Source organism: Thamnophis elegans, chromosome 13 (genome assembly GCF_009769535.1).
Source record: "Thamnophis elegans isolate rThaEle1 chromosome 13, rThaEle1.pri, whole genome shotgun sequence".
NCBI classification, from domain to species: Eukaryota; Metazoa; Chordata; class Lepidosauria; order Squamata; family Colubridae; genus Thamnophis; species Thamnophis elegans.
In genome coordinates, this window is record NC_045553.1 from 8,152,692 (window position 1) to 8,171,805 (window position 19,114).

Here is a 19,114-nt window from a genome sequence, read left to right on the forward strand (position 1 = left end):
TATAAGCTTTCCTATCTTGTGGGGGGAAATGGTCTCCTTCCAAGAGCATATTTCACACAGTTAGCCAGATTCAATGGGGGGGGGGGGAGATTTACTCTGATTCTCTTTGGGATTTCAAGAAACATCATTGGGTTTTGGATTCCTGCAGGGGTGTTGCAATAAATTCACACATGAATTCTTCTCAAGATGGAAATGAAAATGTCTTGTTCTTTAGTAGTAATGTTAGCATATTTGGGAGTATATGGGAGCAAAACTGTTCTTACAATAACTCTAACCAGTCCTCCAGCTGATATAAACATGGGATTGGATGGAATGGGACAGTTCTATCTTTGTCCATCTGTCTCTCTGTCTACCCATATCAACCTACCTACCTATGATCTCTCTCTCTCTCTCTCACTCACTCACTCACTCACTCTCTTTATCTATCTATCTATCTATCTATCTATCTATCTATCTATCTATCTATCTATCTATCTATCTATCTATCAATCAATCAATCTATCTATCTATCCATCCATCCATCCATCCATCCATCCATCCATCCATCCATCCATCCATCTATCTATCTATCTATCTATCTATCTATCTATCTCTACCTACCTACCTACCTACCTACCTATCTACATATCATATCTATCTATGTCTGTCTGTCTATCATATCTATCTATCTATCTTTTATCTATTTATCTTATTTATCTATCTGCAGTCCAAGGCTAGGTCACAAATTCAAGGCTAGGTCACCATTAATTCATGCAAAAAGTGACATTACAAACTTATAATGTGCAAACATATAAAACTATAAAGATGACAATTCATGGAAAACACTAAAAATGTGTTTTGCTCTGATTTCACTAATGAGTACAAAGGCCACTTTAAACACTGGAAGTCTTTAAGAAGATGTTGGATAACCATTCGTCTGGAACGGTATAGGGTTTCCTGCCTAGGCAGGGGGTTGGACTAGAATACCTCCAAGGTCCCTTCCAACTCTGCTATTGTATTTTGTTGTAAATATCAATCAGGTGTCAGTAGGGCAGAATCTACCTAGGAAACCCACGTACAGAGACCAAGTTATGGTTTCCATGGGTCCGTTGCACATTCAAAGCTATTTGGAGATGATTATTGTTCCATTGGCCAGGTTGAACTTGCTTAAGTCTTCACAAGATGCTTTTCTACCAATCTTAAGAGTAAATTCCTCATTTTCCGAGGGCAAAATATAAAGGGGGGGGGGGAGGAAACAACATTTAAGGAACCACATTCAGTATCCCAGATTTTGTTCACCTCTATGAATCAATTCAAGTCCAACTGCAGTGGTTCAAACATTGCCTTTCCACTCATTCAAGAAACAATCCCTGGATCAAAGTTGAAATCTTGGAAGATGTTTACCACTTCTCTATATTTCAAAAACAATTTTACATCCTATCCCAGAAATTTCATGAGAGGACACGTTCTAAAGGGCATCACGCAGCCACAATTGGGCATTCCAGGTCTTCATACTAGGCATAAAAATAACATCATGGAATGACCTCTTCTATTTACAGTTAAGGTAACTTGCAGATGAGCAGGTAGAGAATTGTAACTCATCCAGAAGAATCTCAGTTGTCCTTATTAGAAAGTTCAACAGGTAGATCTGAATACCAGCAGATATGATCTAGGGCCTTCTTGGAAGTATTCCCCAAATAAAATGTCTTGAGGAATTGAAAGGTATCTGTTCTGCATAATTTCAACCTCAAGTACATTTAGAATCAGAAAAACAGGTCCATGTTTGGTGGATCTACTCAAGAGACCTAGGGTTTCCATTCATCAAAAACAGTTAGAGCATAGACAAAATCTTCAGTACCTAACAAAGTAACTTGCCCCACTTCTTAAACATAGTTTATATTTGCTAAACTGGAAATGGTGGAGACACTTGAGCTTCTTTCATGCAACTCAATCTTGAAGAAATAAAGGTTCTCATCTACCATCTGTCTGTATCCAGAAAACAATCATTTCAAGAATGGAACTTCTTGGAAGACCCGAGATCTTTATAAAACATCAGCAGGCCCTTCTTTTAACTGCTCCAAAAATGGAATGTTGCCTTCTCTTCCAAAATGCACTCTATGGGATTGAAGAAAATTGAAATGACCATGTCAAGGACATCAGGTGTTGATTGATCTCCTGCCCTGTCCTAATATGAAATAGAGGTCTACTGTTTTCTCTCTTTAAAATCTCTGTGACTTTTTTTTTTTTTTTTGCTATGAAATGACACCACATTTTTGTATAGCTATGTATCACTGTGGTATGTCTTCGGAGGAGGAACCCAACTGACTGTCACAGGTAAGTCAATTAATTGATCTCTAATCTTTCTTCCTGAACGTGGTATTTTCATTTTTCCATCTTTTATCCCATCTTCACCTACTTTGACTCCTCATGATTTGATATTACGCTTGCTTTTGATCGATTGAGGCTGATGTTTTTCCAAAAGAACTGAACATTGAAACCAGGTCAGGACAAGTTAATTCAAATCATCTTCGCTGTTCACAGGTATCACTTGGATTTTCATGGTCAGGGTCAATGAGATCTCGAGAAATCTTACTTAGGGCTACTTTTGCACTCTGGAGTGACTATTCTTTGATATTGCCTTTGTGTTGTTAGATTTTCAGGGTAAGTAAGCCAAAGAATGATATGATGTATTATCAATACGATACATTGCTTGATTGTTTCTGAAATCAAAACATCCCATCTTCTTGACAGATAAGTCAGAAACGTTTCAAAAGTATCGGGGTCATATTTTTTTAATCTAACCTCATCAAAATTGCATAGGAATGTGAGAATGTTTGATCAACAGTCGACAGTTGGTTACAAAATCAATCAATGTAGAGAGTCAAATCTTCACTTCATAGCTTGAGGTTTTCTTGTTTTATTTGTTCAAGTTTGCTACAGCTCCAACTCTAATGGACTCGGGGCAGTGATCCCCCTTTGATTGAAAGGGGATCTGCAGCAGGATCTAACATTAGATCTCTGGTTATATTCGGAGCTATGTTGATGATTTTCCAAATTATGCACCTCAGACTTTCAGAAAAATATTCAGATTCTGCCACAAAGTTAGGAGGAATGCTTCAGCCTTAAGATCTGAGTATCTCTCAGATTCTGTGCATAAGAGATGTCGTATAGATATGATGTGTGATATTAAATAAATAGCATATGGATTCAGGGAGATACCAGGCACATTCGTTTCTCTTTGGCTCAAGTTTGCAGAAATGGATAGGTGAATGAACCATCATTTTCTCAGTTAGTGGGGGTCTTTCCTAAACAACCTTAAAAGGGGTTAATGAATGTTGTGTGGTTGTGGAGGAAACAGAAGTGGTATTGATCCCCTGTGGTGGAATGGTTGCCTACCCCACTTTCATTCTAGCGAGTCCTACAAGAGTTTGGTCAAATTGTCTTTTCCAATTTTGTCCAAACTAATAAGTTCAACCACCTTCCTATCAAACCATAATTCTTGTTTCTTCCTCTAAACATTTAGCCATTGGGATAAGCCTTTAAATTCAAACCATTCATCTCAAATAAATAATATGTAGTCCAAGCAAAAGTAGTTATTTCTTTGCCAGATGTTCAGAATTATGTTCTTTTTCTCCTTTGTGTGTTAAACAACTGATAGAAAATTTAGATCCTAAATATGTCTTTTCAAAGTGTAATTTGAGAACGGCCCTTAAAGAGTTGGTCGACAGTGGGGAAAATAAGTAACCTCTTATCATGAAAGATGCATTTGTGAGGGGCATCTTGGCAGAATAACAGAATAACAGAGTTGGAAGGGACTTTTGAGGTCTTCTAGACCAACCCCCTGCTTAGGCAGGAAACCTTGCACCTCTTCAAACAAATAGTTATCCAATCTCTCATTAAAAACTTCCAGTGTTGTAGCATTTACAACTTCTTGAGGAAAGTTGCTCCACTGATTAATTGTTCTAACTGTCATTAGAATTTACTCCTTAGTTCTAGGTTGCTTCTCTCCTTGATTCTTTTCCACCCATTGCTTCTTGTCCTGCCTTCAGGTGCTTTGGGGAATAATTTAACTCCCTCTTCTTTGTGGCAACCCCTGAGATATCAGAACACTGCTATCATGTCTCCCCTAGTTCTTCTTTTCATTAAACTAGACATGCCCAGTTCCTGCAGCTGTTCTTGCTATATTTTGAGCTCCAGTCCCCTAATCCTCTTTGTTGCTCTTCTCTGCTCTCTTTCATCTCTAAGATATATTTCTGGTGGAATGCATGTCACACGTATTCTTTCAATTTGATGTCTTAGAATAAGGAGACCAGAAGAGCATTTCATCAAGTGGGAACTCAACATAAATTGGAGACTTCTAAGATGTTTTGCACCAAATATTGAAAGGAATCTGAGTTACGAGGTTGGACTACACTTTCTTTGAGTTTAAATCCAAAGAATTTTATGCTCAATGCAAAAGGAAGTATGGTCAAGTCTTCTAACCCAGATTTAATCTGGCATTTTGTGGAGAATATTTTCGGTAAAGGTTCCCCTTGCATATATGTACTAGTCCCTCCTGACTCTAGGGGGCGGTGCTCATCTCCATTTCAACACCGAAAAGCCAGCATTGTCCCAAGATGTCTCCATGATCATGTGGCCGGCATGACTTAACGCAGAAGGCGCATAGAACACTGTTCCCTTCCCACCAAAGGTGGTTCCTATTCTTCTAGTTGCATTTTTACATGCTTTCAAACTGCTAGGTTGGCAGAAGTTGGGACAAGCCATGGGAGCTCACTCCGTTACGTGGCGCTAGGGGTTCGAACCGCCAAACTGCCAACCTTTCTGATTGACAAGCTCAGCATCTTAGCCACTGAGCCACCGCGTCCCATTGGAGAATATCTTAGAGGTCTCCAATTTATGTCGGAATCCCACTTGATAAGACATGACTTGAAAACCTGTTCTGAGTTGGTTCTCTCAGTCCAATATTGATGAAAGCCTTCTGATTTCCTTATTCGAAGTCACCCTTATTGAAAAAATACATATGAGATGAATGCAACTAAAGACATTTCTGGCAGATGTCTTAACAAAAGGCACTTTGCTCTTTGTAAGAAGAATTAATAATAATTAATAATTGACATAGTAAACGCTATTACTTCTCCCTAAGGCATGCTGTGCTCCAGATGTTTGGTTGATACAGTCTTCTCTGTCTCTTACAAAATACAAGGAAAAATTCTATATTTTTCTCTTGATATTTTTCCCACTGCCTCCTCCATAGTCTTGATGAGGAAAACTATCTGTATATTTATCCATCTAGTTACTTTATCAATGTTGCATTGAAGTTTTAAAGTGCTGTGTAGAACTTCACGATATCTTCCTCTCTTCCAGGTCAGCCTCCGGTATCTCCTTTCCTAACCCTAACCCTAACCCCTTGTGGTGTTAGGATTCACTTCTGAATGCAAAGGAAGTCCTTCAAACATCTCCTGTGGCTTTTTAATAATATTTTTCTCTCTCTTAAGAAGTGGGTTTTGTGATTCTTGCCATCTGACCAATGTGTTATCTTGAGAAATTTTGCCTATGTATACATTTATCAATCAAGTTACTCTATCAATGTTGCGTTGAAGTTTTAAGACGCTGTGTAGAACCTCATGATATCTTCCTCTCTTCCAGGTCAGCCCCCAGCATCTCCTTCGGTGCAAGTCTTTGCTCCTTCCGAGCAAGAGATCAAAAGCCAGAAGAAGGCCACCCTGGTGTGTCTCCTAAGTGGCTTTCACCCACCAGGTTTCAGCCTAAAATGGAAGGTTGATGGTACCGAGACCACATCTGGAGTGGAGACAACCAAGGCTACCAAGCAGGGAGACAAATATCTCGCCAGCAGTTACCTGACCAGGAGTGAGTCCGACTATGGAGACCATACATATGTCTGTGAAGTGACGCATAATGGAAAGACCATTACAAAGTCTATTTCAGGATCTGGAAGTTGTTAACTCTGTCATGAATCTTCTCCTAACAACAGACAGAAGGAAATGTCCCTTTTCTCATTCCTTCTTTCCTAAATTGAGCTTTATCATTAATGTCTCTTTCTATTCCAAATAGTTACACCCTTTGTATTCCCTCCATGCTTTCGTCCTTTCAATGGATTCCACCCTCCCTCACTTTGATCTGTTAGATACTACTGTCAGCACATTAATAAAGATGGATGTATTTCATTTGTGTGACTGTTTCATCAAATTTATCAAGGATTCAGAGCTGTATAAGCTTTCCTATCTTGTGGGGGGGGGGAATGGTCTCTTTCCAAGAGCGTATTTCGCATAGTTAGCCAAATTCAATGGGGGAGGGATTTACCCTGATTCTCTTTGGGATTTCAAGAAACATCATTGGGTTTTGGATTCCTGCATGGGTGTTGCAATAAATTCACACATGAATTCTTCTCAAGATGGAAATGAAAATGCCTTGTTCTTTAGTAGTAATGTTAGCATGTTTGGGAGTATATGGGAGCAGAACTGTTCTTACAATAACTCTAACCAGTCCTCCAGCTGATATAAACATGGGATTGGATGGAATGGGACAGTTCAATCTTTGTCTGTCTGTCTATCTATCCATATCAACCTACCTACCTGTGATATATATATCTCTCTCTATCTATTTATCTATCTATCTATCTATCTATCTATCTATCTATCTATCTATCTATCTATCTATGTATCTCTACCTACCTACCTACCTACCTACCTATTCTATCTATCTATTTCTAACCTACTTACCTACCTACCTATCTACATATCATAACTATCTGTGTCTGTCTGTCTGTCTATCTATCTATCTATCTATTATCTATTTATCTTATTTATCTATCTGCAGTCCAAGGCTAGGTCACAAATTCAAGGCTAGGTCACCATCAATTCATACAAAAAGTGACATTACAAACTTATAATGTGCAAACATATAAAACTATAAAGATGACAATTCATGGAAAACACTAAAAAGGTGTTTTGCTCTGATTTCACTAATGAGTACAAAGGTCACATTAAAGGGTTGTGCGAAGCAGATTCAATATCTAGGTTTGAGCTAATACATAGCCACTTCATCATATGGGAGACTGGCATATCAACCAGCTGTCACCAAACCAGAATCCAGTTAGGAAACCTATATGCAAAATCCGGTTTCATTGTTCACACAGGCTACTGGCACATTCAAAGCTTTCACATTCTAAAGGACATCGCACAACCACAATGAAGCATTCCAAATCTCCATACTAACACAACATTGACGTCATGGTATGATCGCTTATATTGACAGTTAAGGAAACCTCAGTTAAGCATCTAGATAATTGTTACTCTTCCAGATAAATTTGGTTGTCCTTATTAGAAATTCAACAGGTAGATCCCGAAGGTGCTTTTTCAAGAGGCTATTGGTCTTTCTGGTTTTTCTTTGAAGACTATAGACTTTGAAGTCTATAAAGACAAGCTGTAGATGTCTCCAAAACAGGCTACCGTTGGCTTTTAATGCCAAGAAGACAATGAGGCAGCCTCCCCAATATACAACTATCTCTCTTCATAACAAAGTTTAAGGAAAAGATTTCACAAGTGACTTTTTGTCTAGGTTGGTAGGAGGACTGGTTTATGCCTAAAGAATAGATCACAAGGATCTCAAGGGCAGCATTTCATACGATGACCTCTCCTCAATCCAATTATGAAATGTATCAAGGGTCATCAAGCTTCTCTTTGGCTTTGTCCAAAGAATTTCCATGATTTCATCCATTCTACTGGATTTACTAGACAAAGCTGATGGAGAATTTCCAGCTTCTCCAGTTAGCATCACAACAACATGGTGGCCAATACTTCCTGTGTCCACTATGATGGTCAATAATTATTTTTAAGGGACTCTTTGACACCCCTTGTGAGCATTCCATGAACTATGGAGATTCTCTGTCATCCAGGTCATGGTTGTCCCAAAGGTGCTTTTCCAAGAGGCAACTGAACTTTCTGATTTTTCTTTGAAGACGTTTCGCTTCTCATCCAAGAAGCTTCTTCAGCTCTAAGAGAAACATCTTCAGAGAAAAACCAGAAAGTCCAATTGCCTCTTGAAAAAGCACCTTTGGAATTCCATGAATTCCATGACTCTTTGGGGTTTCCGTGCCAATTCACATAAGCTCTATTGTGAAAGACCATCTATGAATCTACGGATGTTGGATTTTGGATGGATAACCCAAACCAGTTTGTCTTGAAACAGATGGAACTCATGGGGACTAGATACATCAATTGGGAACCACAACATGGATGGCTATATATACATGTTTTCAAAAAAAATAAAATAAATTACTTTTAATCAGATATAAATTTATTCCCAATAGCTTGTTCCATGCACAACTTTGGAACTGACATTTCAGCATTGGTAGAACTAACCTCACAAAGGAATTGCCCACAGAAGGAATGACAAGGTTGACCCATTCCATGAATTCAAGTAGAAAATTCTCCTTTTGGTGGAAATTGTGTCCCCTGAATTCTAGTTAACAAAAGCCCAGGTGTAACCTCCATGGACAGCCAACGTGCTCATTATATGATTAATTAAAACATGTTTCTGGAAGAATTGCCTTACAGGTAATCAAGGAGGTCCTTACACCCAAAGAATGATCCAATGCCTTAGGTTTAATTTATAAGAAACCCCTTCAATTTAGACAATATTCTGCCTACAAAAAACATCTCTCAGTCTTCTGCAACTGGCTACATCACTAGAAGCTATTTTGTGACTCTTCTGTATAATTCAATGTAAAAGGAATGATGGCTCTGATGATCTCTCCTGTTTTCTTCATCTATCAGTGGACTGCATCCATTGGATTGTCTTAAATGATCTCCTTGACCATGAATGGCTCCCGGGATGTCCATGCATGAACCATTTACACCACATCATTTTTCTTCTTCCAGGATACAACGATGGCTACAGATCCATTCTGACATTTTATGTAACCCAGTAATTGTCCAAGGTGGGAGCCATCTTCAGTGAATTGTTGTGAAACGAGGGTAGGTTTTTGTATGGGTATATGTCACTGTGGTTTGTCTTCGGAGGTGGAACCCAATTAACAGTCACTGGTAAGTCCATTTATCCTTCTCATCTTTCCCTCTGCGTAGCATTTTGTACAGTTTTTCCATGACTTTTTCCTCTTTTTCTTCATCTAGCCAACCGTAACCTTTTCTCTTGCCTAACCATTGTTGATTAACTTCACAATGTTTAATCCTAACCTGGGAAATGTGGAAGAAAGTTGGTGGAATCAAACTTCTCTTCCTTCACTCTAGACCAACATGACATTATTTAGAAATCAGATTGTGGAAGGATTTGTCTTGATAATGTAACCAAAAATTGCATTTCAGCTCGAATCTCTCTTTGTAACCAAGTGGTGCAAAAATTATGGAATTGTAAATGTTTCTGCCGAGTGGGAAGGGATTGATGTGACTTTGAGAAAAATTAGGAGTCAGTCCTAAAATCAAATCCATCTACAATTTATATGTCGGTCACCTTTATCCACCATCTGCTCAAAAATATTTTTTTACATCTTTTGTTGGGTTGACATTGAGTCTTTATTGGGTCCTGTTGAAGTGCAAAGTTTCAGAAACAAATTAGTACTAAAATTTGATAAAAGCAATTTAAAAATGAAATTTGATAAAATACAGTTTGAAATGGAATTGGAATCAAATACGATTTAAGATGGAATTGGAATAGAACACAAATAATTTTAAGATATAGATAAAATAGGATAAAATTATAGTTTGGTGTCACCACTGCAATCTACACCCAATCTGCATCTGATATGCAGATCTCAACCGAACCATTTTGCTTAAGTATTGTGCTGTGTTAAATGTTATTTTCCAGTTCTGGCCGCACATAAGGTAAGTTGTTTTGATATGGGGGTCCTTTATTGGATTCAAACAGAAAGATTACTTTGAAGGCAGCTTTCTAACAACAATTCATCAAAACTGAAGTGTAGGTTGCAACTTTCATTCCAGCGATTCCTACAAGAGTTTGGTCAAATTGTCTTTTCCAATTTTGTCCAAACAAATAAGTTCAACCACCTTCCTAACAAACCATAATTCTTGTTTCTTCCCCTCAACATTTAGCCATTGGGATAAGCCTTTAAATTCAAACCATTCATCTCAAATAAATAATATGTAGTCCAAGCAAAAGTAGTTATTTCTTTGTCGGATGTTCAGAATTCTGTTCTTTTTCTCCTTTGTGTGTTAAACATCTGATAGAAAATTTAGATCCTAAATATGTCTTTTCAAAGTGTAATTTGAGAACGGCCCTTAAAGAGTTGGTCGACAGTGGGGAAAATAAGTAACCTCTTATCATGAAAGATGCATTTGTGAGGGACATCTTGGCAGAATAACAGAAAAACAGAGCTGGAAGGGACTTTTGAGGTCTTCTAGTCCAACCCCCTGCTTAGGTAGAAAACCCTGCACCTCTTCAGACAAATGGTTATCCAATCTCTCATTTAAAACTTCCAGTGTTGTAGCATTTACAACTTCTGGAGGCAAGTTGCTCCAATGATTAATTGTTCTAACTGTCATTAGAATTTACTCCTTAGTTCTAGGTTGCTTCTCTCGTTTCCACCCATTTCTTCTTGTCCTGCCTTCAGGTGGTTTGGGGAATAATATAACTCCCTCTTCTTTGTGGCAAGCCCTGAGATATCAGAACACTGCTATCATGTCTCCCCAAGTCCTTCTTTTCATTAAACTAGACATGCCCAGTTCCTGCAGCTGTTCTTGCTATGTTTTGGCCTCCAGTCCTTCTGCCAACCTAGCAGTTCGAAAGCATGTAAAAATGAAAGTAGAAAAATAGGAACCACCTATTGGTGGGAAGGGAACAGCGTCCCCTGCGCCTTCGGCGTTGAGTCATGCCAGCCACATGACCACGGAGAAATCTTGGGACAATGCTGGCTCTTTGGCGTTGAAATGGAGATGAGCACCGCCTCCTAGAGTCAGGAAGGACTAGTACATATATGCAAGGGGAACCTTTACCTAAGATATTCTCCACAAAATGCCAGATTAAATCTGGGTTAGAAGACTTGACCCTACTTTCTTTTGCATTGAGTATAAAATTCTTTGGAAACTTAGGGTGATATGTGTGTGGACATTCTCAGCCATGGTTGCCCCAAAGGTGCTTTTTCAAGAGGCAACTGGACTTTCTGGTTTTTCTTTGAAGACGTTTCGAAGCTGAAGAAGCAAATGAGACGCAAAGCATCTTCAACGAAAAAACCAGAAAGTCCATTTGCCTTTTGAAAAATCACCGTTCGGGGTGATATCAAAGATATCATAATTCCATGAAACTCAACTCTCTTTCTACTCTTTAATTTCTTTGTGCAGTAAAAATATGTTTCCCAGAAAAATGATTCATTTTTCAACTCATGCAATTGTTTGTTCTACCATGGAGAACAAACCTCACTGCATCCAGGAACTAAAGAGTCAGTTGCTATTTCCTTTTTACATTTATAATTCCTACAACCTAATGTTACACATATAAATATTCTACTTCCATTCGTTACTCCTGTTCTCTGACCAATAATACCATTTGTATATGGTATTCTTAATCTTCTTCATCTTGCAGTTTGAAAGTTAATTTGACGATATCCACACAGTCCAATACTTTTTTAATTATCATGTTTTCGGAAGGTATGCTGTCTAATTTCCAATTTTAAGTGTATATTACTCTTGCTGCTGTCAGTGTATGTATTATTATAATATAATTGATTTCTTTTGCAAACGTTCCTCGAATTATCCCTAACAAAAACATCTCAAGTTTAAATTGAATTTGAAGGCCTGTTGTTTCTTGTGTTGAAGTTGTAATGTGCAGTGTCGAACTTCATGAGATCTTCCTCTCTTCCAGGCCAGCCCACCATATCTCCTACAGTGCAAGTCTTTGGTTCTTCTGAGCAAGAACTGAAAAGCCAGAATAAGGGCACGACTTTTACCCGCCTGGCTTCAACCAGAAATGGAAGGTTGATGGTACCGAGACCGAATCTGGAGTGGAGACAACCAAAGCCACCAAGCAGGGAGACAAATATCTCGCCAGCAGTTACCTGACCAGGAGTGCTTCTGACTATGGAGGTCATACTTATGTCTGTGAAGTGGCACATGATGGGAAGACCTTTACAAAGACTTTTTCAGGATCTGGAAGTTGTTAACTCCAACCTTTATCCTGTCCGGCCATTCAGGCGGGAGAAAGAGTACCTTCTCCTGGAATCTCATTCCTTCTTTCCTAAATTGAGCTTTATCACTAATGTCTCTTTCTATTCCAAGTAGTTACACCCTTTGTATTCCCTCCATGCTTTCGTCCTTCCAATGGATTCCCCCCTCCCCCACTTTGATCTGTTAGATTCTACTGTCAGCACATAATAAAGATGGATGTATTTCATTTGTGTGACTGTTTCATCAAGTTTATCAAGGATACAGAGCTGTATAAGCTTTCCTATCTTGGGGGGGGGGGGGGATGGTCTCCTTCCAAGCACGTATTTCACACAGTTAGCCAGATTCAATGTGGGGGGGGGATTTACTCTGATTCTCTTTGGGATTTCAAGAAACATCATTGGGTTTTGGATTCCTGCATGGGTGTTGCAATAAATTCACACATGAATTCTTCTCAAGATGGAAATGAAAATGCCTTGTTCTTTAGTAGTAATGTTAGCATATTTGGGAGTATATGGGAGAAAAACTGTTCTTACAATCACTCTAACCAGTCCTCCAGCTGATATAAACTTGGGATTGGATGGAATAGGACAGTTCTATCTTTGTTCGACTGTCTGTCTGTCTATCCATATCAACCTACCTACCTATGATATCTATCTGTCTCTCTCTCTCTCTCTCTCTTTATCCATCTATCTATCTATCTATCTATCTCTACCTACCTACCTATTCTATCTATCTATTTCTGACCTACCTACCTATCTACCTACGTATCATATTTATCTGGTCTGTCTGTCTGTCTATTGTATCTATCTATTGTACCTATCTATTCTATCTATCTATCTATCTATTGTATCTATCTATCTCTACCTACCTACCTACCTACCTATCTACCTATCTACCTACCTATCCTATCTATCTATTTTTGACCTACTTACCTACCTACCTACATATCATATCTATCTGTGTCTGTCTGTCTGTCTGTCTGTCTATCGTATCTATCTATCTATCTAACTAACTAACTAACTAACTAACTAACTAACTAACTTTCATCTATTTATCTACCTGCAGTCCAAGGCTAGGTCACAAATTCAAGGCTAGGCCACCATCAATTCATGCAAAAAGTGACATTACAAACTTATAATGTGCAAACATATAAAACTATAAAGATGACAATTCATGGAAAACAATAAAAATGTCTTTTGCTCTGATTTCACTAGTGAGTACAAAGGCCACTTTAAAAGGTTGTGTGAAGCAGTTTCAACATCTAGGTTTGAGCTAATACATAGCCACTTCATCATATGGGAGACAGTATATCAACCGTCACCAAACCAGAATCCAGTTAGGAAACCTATATGCAAAGTCCAGTTTAATTGTTCACACAGGCTACTGGCACATTCAAAGCTATCTGGACACCATTGCTATTCCTTTGGCCAGGTTGAACTTGCTTAAGCTCTTCACCAGTTTTGTCTCATTGTTCAGAGTTGTCCCATTATTCCTTCAGGACAAAATAAAAAAGGAGAAAAAATGGAATTAACATGGATGGTTTTTAAGGGACCATCTAAATATCTCATATTTGTTTCAGAACTACGAATCACTTTAGATCCAAATGGCTCAAAAGTTGCATTCTACTCACGCAAGAAAAAAAAATTAACAATCAGCATATACCTCCTAGAATATGGTCTTATTTTGGACTTGGAAGACAAAAAAACATTGATACGAATTCTTTCTTCAGAGGACTAGGAACAACAAAGTCTATAAAGACAAGCTGTAGGTGTCTCCAAACCAGGCTACCGTTGGCTTTTAATGCCAAGAAGACAATGAGGCAGCCTCCGCAATATACAACTATCTCTCTTTATAACAAAGTTTAAGGAAGGCCATCTATGAATCTATGGATGTTGGATTTTGGATGGATAACCAAAACCAGTTTGTCTTGAAACAGATGGAACTCAGGTGGACTAGATACAGCAATTGGGAGCCACAACATGGATGGCTATATATACATGTTTTCAAAGAAATAAAATAAATCACTTTTAATCAGATATAAATTAATCACCAATAGCTTGTTCCATGCACAACTTTGGAACTGACATTTCAGCATTGGTAGAACTAACCTCAAAAAGGAATTGCCCACAGAAGGAATGCAAAGTTTTCCATGAATTCAAGTAGAAAATCCTCCTTTTGGTGGAAATTGTGTCCCCTGAATTCTAGTTTAACAAAAGCCTAGGTGTAACCTCCATGGACAGCCAACGTGCTCATTATATGATTAATTAAAACATGTTTCTGGAAGAATTGCCTTACAGGTAATCAAGGAGGTCCTTACACCCAAAGAATGATCCAATGCCTTAGGTTTAATTTATAAGAAACCCCTTCAATTTAGACAATATTCTGCCTACAAAAAACATCTCTCAGTCTTCTGCAACTGGCTACATCACTAGAAGCTATTTTGTGACTCTTCTGTATAATTCAATGTAAAAGGAATGATGGCTCTGATGATCTCTCCTGTTTTCTTCATCTATCAGTGGACTGCATCCATTGGATTGTCTTAAATGATCTTCTTGACCATGAATGGCTCCCGGGATGTCCATGCATGAACCATTTACACCACATCATTTTTCTTCTTCCAGGATACAACGATGGCTACAGATCCATTCTGACATTTTATGTAACCCAGTAATTGTCCAAGGTGGGAGCCATCTTCAGTGAATTGTTGTGAAACGAGGGTAGGTTTTTGTATGGGTATATGTCACTGTGGTTTGTCTTCGGAGGTGGAACCCAATTAACAGTCACTGGTAAGTCCATTTATCCTTCTCATCTTTCCCTCTGCGTAGCATTTTGTACAGTTTTTCCATGACTTTTTCATCTTTTTCTTCATCTAGCCGACTGTAACATTTTCTCTTGCCTAACCATTGTTGATTAACTTCACAATGTTTAATCCTAACCTGGGAAATGTAGAAGAAAGTTGGCGGAATCAAACTTCTCTTCCTTCACTCTAGACCAACATGACGTTATTTAGAAATCAGATTCTGGAAGGATTTGTCTCGATAATATAACCAAAAATTGCATTTCAGCTCGAGTCTCTCTTTGTAACCAAGCGGTGCAAAAATTATGGAATTGTAAATGTTTCTGCCGAGTGGGAAGGGAAGGGATGGATGTGACTTTGAGAAAAATTAGGAGTCAGGTCCTAAAATCAAATCCATCTACAATTTATCCTTCGGTCACCTTTATCCACCATCTGCTCAAAAATATTTTTTTCCCTCTTTTGTTGGGTTGAAATTGAGTCTTTATTGGGTCCTATCGAAGTGCAAAGTTCCAGAAACAAATTAGTACTAAAATTTGATAAAAGCAATTTAAAAATGAAATTTGATAAAATACAGTTTGAAATAGAATTGGAATCAAATACGATTTAAGATGGAATTGGAATAGAATTCGGTCTAAAATGAAATTGGAATAGAACACAAATAATTTAAGATATAGATAAAATGGGATAAAATTATAGTTTGGTGTCACCACTGCAATCTAGACCCAATCTGCATCTGATATGCAGATCTCAACCGAACCATTTTGCTTAAGTATTGTGCTGTGTTAAATGTTATTTTCTAGTTCTGGCCGCACATAAGGTAAGTTGTTTTGATATGGGGGTCTTTTGTTGAATAAAAACAGTAAGATTACTTTGAAGGAAGCTTTCTAACAACAGTTCATCAAAACTGAGCTGTAGGTGCCAACTCAGAAACTTCTGGCTCATGATGTTGGTATCTAATATGCATCTGAGAACTGTAATTAATTCCATGTAATGTCAAAAGAAACCCAGATTAGAAGACGTGACCCCACATTCTTTTGCTTCAGCTGTTCTATACTTAACCAACAATCTTGATTTTTGAAGGAAAGGGGGGTATTAGAAGGTTTTAAACTTTTTATATACCTTAGCTTCCTCATCTACCTTTTTTTAAAAGAATAGAATAGAATGGAATTCTTTGTCGGCCAAGTTTGATTGGACACACAAGGAATTTGTCTTTGGTGCAGATGCTCTCAGTGTACATCAAGAAAAATAAAATAGAATACATTCATCAAGAATCCTAAGATGCAGCACTTAATGATAGCCATAGGTTGCTAATAAACAATCAAATTATACTAGGAAACAAATAAAGCAATATATATATTTTAAAGATACAAGCAACACGGGTGTAGTCATGAGTGGAAGGAGATAAGTACTAGGAAGGAAGAGAAGAATAATAGCAATAGTCTTTTCAATTTCAATCTAAGAACAAGAATCTTTTTCCCTCAAGAATTGGGCTAACAAAGTTGTAAATATGGAAGTGAGTGGGAGAAATGGTTGTGCTGATTCTGTTTTGTCTGGGATGGTACGCATTCTCCTGCTTCGGACAAGGGGTTGGACTAGAATACCTCCAAAGGTCCCTTCCAGCCCGATGATCTATGATTCTACGGTTAATTTAGAATCATTGTGAGTTATTTTTATCCAGAAACAAAGGAGGAGGGGGGAATAAAATATGCTACTTGCAAGTTTCAAACAGCCCTAAGTGGACATACGAATAGCAGACATTACTTATGCAATTGCTTAAACTCTATGGGAGGGAAGAAATTTCAGGCAAGGTATGGTAGATGAAGGGATTTAGAATGCTCATTTATTCTTTTCTGTCCTCTATACAACCATGCAATGGACATCTGCAGAAGGATCTGGACTCTTGAATGTATTGGTGTGTAAGCCCCAATAAACCATCTAACTTCTGCAGGCTGCTAACTTTTGTTGACTTCCTCAAAAAAAATGTCATCATTTCAATACTCTTGGGAAGTTGGGCTGAAGTCAAAGAGAAGGTTTTGTTCCATGATCCTCAACTCTGTTCCTTCTCGTGTGCAGTGTAGGAAGTGTCCCAGGAAAAAGATAATACGGTTCTGGATAGGAGCTAACAAGATAAACTGTTCATCATTGAAAATGAACATCCTTGCATCTACAAAATCAGCATGTCGAGAAGAAGGTCCTTAGGTAGGAAGTGGCAGTGTGTTTCCATTAATGCTGTAGAAAGCTTGAGTTGCCTGAGTTATGACAAGTCTGGAGCAATCACAAGGTCAACCTAGTTGCATTACCAGGTCTAGAAGGTACTTTACAAGATGATTAACAGAGTTGGAAGGGACCTTATAGATCATCTAGTCCAACCCCCACTCAAGCAGGAGACCCTACACCCTTTCTGACAATTGGCAGTCCAATCTCTTCCTGGAAATCTCAAGTGATGAAGCTCCTACAACTTTTGAGGGCAACTTCTGTTCCATTGATTGAATGTTCTCATTGTCAGAAAGTTCCTCCTTATTTCCAGGTTAAATCTCTCCTTGGTCAGTTTCCATTCATTATTCCTTGTCTGGACTTCAAGTGCTTTGGAAAATAGCTTAACCCCCCTCGTCTCTGTGGCAGCCCCTCAAATATTGGACGACTGCTATCATGTCTCCCCTGCTCCTTCTCTTCACTAGCCATGCCCAGTTCCAATCCCCTAGTCATCCTAGTTGCTTTCCTCTGCACTTTTTCTAGAGTAATTAAAACTAAAATTAGAGTAATTAAAAGTAGAGACTAATGGACTTTTTCTAAGAACAGCTATTTGGCCATCAACCAGCACTTTGAATACTCTTTAAGAAGGATCAACCTTCTCCAATCCATCACCCTAAGATATTTTTATCATTATGAATTAGTTTGGCCCAAATTATTCTTAGTTCATAGTTTTTTCTTCCTTTTTCAGCTACAAGGACTTACTTACGGTACTTACTTAATAGAGGTCTCTCATATCTCTAAGCCCTTACTAGTTTAGCTCCAGATGTTACTTTTCAGGTTATTATTTTCTCATTGTCACCAAAGTTTATCTGGGAATAATATTCCAGATAGAAATAATTCAAAATCGTCAAATGTTATCTCCAAGTATTTTTTCCTTCTAAAAGTATGTTCTCACTTGTATCTCAAAGAGGTTTGTGACTTAGTTGATTTTATATAAGCAGTTGGGTTTTTATGCAATAAATCTACCTTATCAAAGCCCTGTCCGAATGTCCATTTTGAGATGCTTTGTTGCATCCCATGGTCCTTCAGAAATAATGATTACTTGGGTAATTGAGAAAAGAAACCAGAGGCTCAAGGGTTGAAGGAAGTTATGGGCCTCTGGCTTCCTTGGGGACTTAGGATCAGATTATAAGGTGCCTACGAACTTGGCCAATCTTTGCTCTTGTACCTCAAAGCTTAAAACGATTTCCCTTCTTCCAGGTCAACTCACCGTACCACCTACAGTGAATGCCTACACTTCACCTGAGGAAGAGATCAAAACCCTGAATAAGGCCACCGTGGTGTGCCTCCTCAGTGACTTTTACCCACCTGCCTTCACCCTGAAATGGAAGGATGGTAATGACGAGATCACGTCCGGCGTAGAGACCACCAAAGCTACCAAGCAGGGTGACAAATACCTGGCCAGCAGTTACCTGACCTTGAGCGCCTCTGATTATCAAAACTACAACACGTTCACCTGTGAAGTGACCCATGGAGGGCAGGTCGTTAAGAAGACTGTGCGGAAAAATGGAAGTTGTTAATTCCATCATGAATTCCTCTGACCTTCCTCCAGTATTATCTCTTTTCCCCTTTCCTAATTCTAGTTTGGTCAATAACCTCTATTTCCGTATCATCTAGTTAGAGTCTGTAACCTCCCGTGCCTTAAACCCCTTGAAATCTATCTCCCTCCCTTCGTCCTCTTAGTTTCAACCTTTAGCAGTTTAATAAAGATGGGTATATTTCATCCTTGCTGTTGTTGTTTTTTTAATCAAATGGAATTTAGAATAGACGTTGGCTTCTGCTAGATCAGTTCACAGGCAGTCCTTGACTTAACAACACTTCATTTTGTGACCGTTCGGAGTGACTTATGACCATTTTTCACACTTACGACCATTTTCAATATCTTCCTTGCTGTGTGATCCAAATGCTTGGCAACTGGTTCACATTTACG

General features: G+C 38.4%; 1 long non-coding RNA gene and 1 gene segment (V, D, J or C); both read left to right on the forward strand.

Moving 5' to 3' along the window:
- Positions 1-1,554: 1,554 nt before the first annotated feature.
- LOC116516800 lies at positions 1,555-6,164 on the forward strand. The segment is given in 3 exon segments: positions 1,555-1,562; positions 2,261-2,313; positions 5,626-6,164. Coding segments are annotated over 3 exon segments (378 nt in total).
- An 8,715-nt stretch (positions 6,165-14,879) lies between these two features.
- Positions 14,880-18,907, forward strand: LOC116516508. Its single transcript, XR_004256362.1, has 2 exons — positions 14,880-14,920; positions 18,385-18,907. It is a non-coding gene; the product is annotated as an uncharacterized LOC116516508 (long non-coding RNA).
- The last annotated feature ends 207 nt before the right edge of the window (positions 18,908-19,114 follow it).